The sequence below is a fragment of the Scardinius erythrophthalmus genome, assembly GCF_964197995.2.
Source record: "Scardinius erythrophthalmus genome assembly, chromosome: 1".
Classification (NCBI taxonomy): Eukaryota; Metazoa; Chordata; class Actinopteri; order Cypriniformes; family Leuciscidae; genus Scardinius; species Scardinius erythrophthalmus.
Window position 1 is genome coordinate 46,166,028 of NC_138221.1, and position 6,317 is coordinate 46,172,344.

General features: G+C 39.6%; 1 protein-coding gene across 1 annotated transcript; it reads left to right on the forward strand.

Annotated features, from left to right (window-relative positions):
• Positions 1-685: 685 nt before the first annotated feature.
• itpripl2 (ITPRIP like 2) lies at positions 686-3,646 on the forward strand. The gene has a single exon (XM_081363523.1). It carries the CDS (start codon positions 817-819, stop codon positions 2,290-2,292), a length of 1,476 nt encoding a protein of 491 aa, XP_081219649.1. The 5' UTR covers positions 686-816; the 3' UTR covers positions 2,293-3,646.
• The last annotated feature ends 2,671 nt before the right edge of the window (positions 3,647-6,317 follow it).

A 6,317-nucleotide genomic window follows, 5' to 3' on the forward strand; every position in this document is an offset into this window, starting at 1 on the left:
AGGGGTTGATATGGATTTATAAAGATACAGAGATCTTACTGTGAACAAACCTTTCAAAGAGAAATGCTGTGCGCGCGCAGTGTTTCTGTAAACTTTCTCAATGGCCTTCTGTGTAGCTAACTAGGGCCACACCTCTACTGACATCTTTTATAATTTATTCTAGTCATTTTACAAAAGGAGTTGTGTGATGGTATTAGTGAACATACTTTTGTGTTCCACGGTGAAAAGAAAAACACAAGTTTGGATTGACATGAGTATGAGTGTTTGTATGAACTTATACTTTAAGTGTAAGCACCATTTTTTTAACATTCATAAACATTTGATTTTTGGTCACATTTTTTTCCAATCCATGCATGTGGTATATTCATGTTGTGTAAATATCTAAGCCAAGGGCTCATTCTGTCAGTAAGCACTTCCCATTTTGAGATCTGTCTCTTTAAGAGAAGAGGGAGGAGGAGTGTGGACAGGCTCTGGGTTTTGAACGCCTCTTTTTTTTAAACAGAAATTCCTCTCTCTCAAGAGTTTGGCATTTCCTCTGAGCTCACACACTGAGAGCCTGCTCTCCCCTTTCACACAGTGCTCACTTTTGTCAAAAGGGGGGATTTTCAAACATCCTGAACGAGAGGACTTCTCTTGCCCTCAGCACACGCTGCATCTGTAAAGAAACTTCACTTGGCAAACTTCCTCTTACACAACGGTTTCTGCTCGAGAGGGCTAAAAGAACAGCTCGGTCTTGTTTTCAGCATCTGGATGAGTGGTTAAGCATGGGCTAGCCCCAACTTTTCCCACAGAGCTGGAGTGGACTGGAGGAGGAGGATGAGCGTTTACACACTCAACCTCAGGTTGTTCTGGCCGCTGGTCACTTGCATTCTCACCGCTCTGCTGCTACTGCACCAGTACATCATCAGAGGATCTGAGGACCAAGGGAACGACTGCTCTGATCAGGGACCTGGAGCTGTCACACTCTTTAAGTACATCCTAGCATTTATCTTATGTTACATCTTTATAAAGTACTGCTCAACTCAACCTGGCTCTGCTAGGGGGGCTTTCCACAAAGTCCCGGAGGGGCAGGGAAAATTAGGTGTCTCGAAGAGAGAGCTACTGGACGATCACTACGAGAGGCATGTGCGTCTCTCTCCACATGTGCTGGGCCACAGCAAAGCCCATGTTGCCAAGCTGGTGAGTGAACTTGTAAGGGTGGGTCGCACCAATGTCCCGCCGGAGTCTTCACTGGCCTTCCGTGGTGACTTCATCCAGATCGGCAGTTCCTATGAGGAGCACAAGGTGGGCTCACCTGACTGCTTCGACATCCTTGTGCCTCTGCGGGAACCTCGTGGGCTGAAACTGGAGGCCAGCGTTTGCACTGACAAACATGGAGGGCCACCGCTGTGCACGCTGAACACGCCTCGCAAGGCGGAGTGGGCACGCCGTCACAAGGCCTTCACGGACACGTTTATGCACTTGCACAATGCTCAAAGTGTCTATAGGATGAGCCCAGATTCTGTACAGCGTTGGTTTTACACAGCCACCCAGCGCTGCCTTGCTACTTTCCGTTACATGTTTGAGCAGCGCTGCTCCCTCAGCCTGTCTCTCAGTGAGGAGCAGCAAGTTCTCCTCCATCTGACACCCCGCTCTGATTATGTCTGCTGCCACATCTCCATGGGCGTTCGGCTGATCCCAGCCTTTCCTCTCAGTGATGGTGCCTTCTTGGTGGCATCCCGGCAGGGTCAGCGAGGAGAAGACCTTTGGACAGTGTACTTTCCCAGACAGGAGCAGAAACTGTTAACATGGCTGAAAGGTAGACTGCCCTCCAACTCCTGTCATCTGAAGTGCCTTCAACTCTTAAAAGAGGTACGTAACCTCAGCGGGGAGACGCTGGACTTGAAGTCCGGAGCTGAATGGGGAGGAGTGCTTTCGTCCTATGCTCTGAAGACCGCTTGGCTTCGTCTGCTGCTCAGTACGCCCCCTGAGGCCTGGGACGAGTGCAACCTTGTGGACCGGCTGGATGATCTTCTTCGCAGTCTAAGGGAGAGCCTACAGTCTCGGGCTCTTTGCCATTTACTCCTCGGAGGCGTTAATGGGCTTCTGCCAGACTCTGTCGCTCTGCCCAAACTTGTGAAGGAGACGGTACCCTCCAACCTGTGGGCAGAATTTAGTGACATCACCCTCGATATGGTCTCCGCCCGACTGGCTTACTCATGGAACCACCTCCCTCGCCTAATTCGCCTCGGGCGACCGCAGAGAACCAGCCTTGGCAGAGGTGTTCACTGCAAATATATTGATGCAGAGTAAAGGTTAACTATGATGTTGCTGTACACATATCGATAGCTTGCTACGTCTCGGTTTATGTTTTTTCAGAAATTAATATCACATATCTCTATCTTTTTTGCATCTGACTTTTCAAAATTAAGATAATTTAAGTTTGAGATTTTTTTTCCTCAAAAGGTAGCAGTCAAAGCACTAGATTAGAGCACAATAGTAGCATTTAGTAGGTATAGCAATACTTTTAACAAATCAGTCTTGGTACTGTACAAATAAGTATTGTACTGTAATTGCAGGACAAAATTTGAAAAGCAAGGTCTGCAGGAAGGTAGCCTTTCAAGAGCAGGGTTGGAGACGCCTGATTTAGGCATTAGCTTGGAGATGAAACTCATGTGTTTGAGAGCTGCTAGACTTGTTGACTCAGGTTGACCATGATGTCATGGTTATGGGGTAGTGAGCAGTCAAAACAGCATAAACACCAAAGTTTTTCCACACCCACACAGTATTAGTAATGCCAGCCTAAACAGATGAACTTCCTGTTTTTAAGGGAAGAACTGCAGCGTGACCACTGTAAAAATCTGTCTGCTGTTTCTTACAGACCCAAATATATTCTTTATTTTGAATGAATTCATTAATTATAATGTTTCATAACTGTAGCAATTTCAGTATTGCTTAATTGATTGTTAAAGCGTTCCTTTGTTGTGCCAGATCATAATTACTGCTTTAGTTCACCTCAGTGTATTACCTTAATTGGCACACTTGAGTATAAAGCAATGATGACATAGCTTCACTTCATCTTGCCTGTCTACAGGGACCGCAGCTTGTGTGCTGTGCACGTGATCTTTTCCCTCAGAGACATGGCTCCATAGGCTGTCACCATGGAGACATGCTACCTCAGCCCAAGGTCACTTATTTATGCACTAGCTGTAGTTTTAATGGCTGATTGCATTGCATTTACATTTTACGGCAGCAGAGATCCTTATTGATCTGTTGCTGGTGCTGAGTGTTACAGGGTTAATTTCTTTAGGCTCTTTCCTGCTCAAACCTCATCCATCTACCTGTTATTGAACAATGTGTTCATGTTCATTTATGTCAGACATATCTTAGTTTCATCAACTTTGCAGGGAAATGTTTGTGGTACCTAAGCAAAACTCTTTGAAGCTTCTTTTTGTCTGTTGCCTAAAAGCGGAACAGAAAATAAAATAAGGAAATGGAAAAAGGACATGCTTTAAAAACAATGGTTAAATGTAGTCCAAAACAAGCAATATAAAATACAGATTAACTCATGTTGAATGTATGTATATTAATGTATATGCAATTTAATGTATATTTGGTACTTTATGTGAATGTAAGTTGATTTTAAAACAAATTGTACTTTATGTACATAGTGTAAAACAATGTGTGTGTGTATATATATATGGATATGTAATGTATATGTATATGTGAACTCGGATCACAAAACCAGTCATAAGTCGCACAGGTGTATATGTGGCAATAGCACAAAACATTGTATGGGTCAAAATTATCGATTTTTCTTTTATGCCAAAAATCATTAGGATAATTAAGTAAAGATAAAAAGTAAAGATCATGTTCCATGAAGATATTTTGTAAATTCCCCACTGTAAATATATAAAACATTTATTTTTGTGAGTGAATGCAGCACAATCACGAACACAAATGGACAACTTTAAAAATGATTTTCTTAATGTTTCGATTTTTTTGCACCCTCAGATTCCAGATTTTCAGCTGTATCTCGGCCAAACATTGTCCTATCATAACAAACCATCAATGGAAAGCTTATTTATTCAGTTTTCAGATGATGTATAAATCTCAATTTCAAAAAATTTACCCATGTGACTGGTTTTGTCATCCAGGGTCACACAATATATATATATATATTAGTGGATATAATTTATACATGTATTTTATTACATGAATTTAAATAAATATCTATATTTTGGACTGCACAGAGTTTTGTTGAATATTTGTTGATTGTAACACCTGAAACAATTGTTTCTTTTTTTGACAGTGATAGAGAAAATAGGACATGGAAATTATTTCACAATAGCAATTTATTATTATTATTGCTATTTGCCATATTTTTTCTATAAATAGGTGGTGAGATTGTCTCATTGAAACAAAATATACCTGCTTGAGGTACACAATATATCTTAGAACTACACAAAAAGAGATATTTTGTATATGTTTAGATAACCTCTAAAGTGATTATTACATATTTGTCACATGGCACAGTGGAACGTGTTCTATTTGTATAAAAAAAAAATCATAATTATGAAATGCAAACTGGTTTCTTTGCACTCAGACACAGTCATGCCAATTATTGTCTGTATAGTCTTGTTTGGCAGTGTTTATTCTCAATAGAGTGTTATGTTTAGAGTGATGTGCTACAGTGTAAATTATACTGGGGCTCAAAGCTGGTGCTCTCTAACATTAGGACATCATCTCATTCTTTCTAATTATCATTTAATTTATGTACTTGCTTGCAGGATTTGATTTGTTGGCAAAGTAAACCACAGCTGTAATCTGAAGTCATGAAGGCATGATTGAATGTGGGAGCCACCTTTAGGTCAGTATCTGTTTAGAGGACAAATAATTTAGGATTAAAAGACAGTAAATTCATCTTTTAACAATCTCACATTACGCTCTGTATCTTTACAGTGTCTGGTTCTCAATAACGTTCTCAAATGATAGATGTCTTTGGGTGTAGGTGGGTCGTATACGTTTACTCAAACATTCTATTTAAACCCAGTCATCCACTTGCAGTAGATGTATGGCAGCTACAATTAAATGAGAATCATTTACTTCATATCATACTCAAACTGCTCAGAGAAACTGGATGGGTGCCGTTTACATTCATGCATTTAGAAGACTTTTTTCCCCCTTCCAAAATGAGGGACATAAACAATTTGTGTTGAGAGCCATCAATATACCAGCATTTGTCAAACTCCAAAAATGACAGGGAAAGAAAAAGCACAAACTTCATGCAACAAGCTTTCTGAAGCTAAAAACCTAATATGACAGCAGAGGTCACTGTAAGTCTGATTTCTATGAGAAATGCCTTTCAACATGTTTTCAAGAGCAGAAACAAATGAAGCGACTAAATTCACACAATCTCTAATTCTAATCTATCCAGTTCTATCTACATCCAACTGTTTAACATGCCATCCTTCCATCCTCAAATATAAATGTTTTACATCATCCTGTATTACACACAATGTGGTTTTCACCTAAAATCTTTCTTTTTACCTGAAACTTTCTTTTCTGCTTCTTATTTATTTCAAATGCTGCAGTTTAATGCAACACCTACCTCTATTCTATTCTTTGCCAGTCGACTTTCCAGGTAAGTCTTAGTTCCTCCCAAGTTTCCTTCTTCGTTTACTCAAACATCTTTTTCCTAGTTTTTCCTTGCCCCTGGCACTCTTTGCCTTAGTTTGTAAAGCACTATTTTATTATATACAGTTTTGTTTGTAAAGTGAACAAATTTATTGTGAAAAGAAATGCATTGAAGTGAATGAAATTACAAAATTTGGAGTGGTTGAGATTTTTTTAAAGATTTTTTTCAAGAAGTGTCTTGTGCTCACCCATGCTGCATTCATTTGATAAAAAAAATGCAGAAATATTATGAAATATTTGTTTCTATTTCTATTCTATTTGTTTCGATTCTATTGTAATATATTTTAAAAAGTAATTCATAACTGCGTCATTACTCCAGTCTTCAGAGTCACGTGATCCTTCAGAAATTATTCTAATCTGATTTGCTGACAGTTTCTGGTCCCCATTGACTTCGGTAGCATTTTTTCCCTACCATGAAAGTCAATGGGGACCAGAAACTGTTTAGTGACCGACATTCTGCAAAATATCTTCTTTTGTGTTCTACCAAGGAAAGAAATGCATACAGGTTTGGAACAACTCTAGGGTGTGTAATAAATGATGACACAATTTTCATTTTTGGGTGAACTATCCCTTTAATTTCTAAAAAAAAAAAAAAAACTCTTTAGTGTCTGTTTTTCAAGTGCTGTAGATCAGTCGAACAC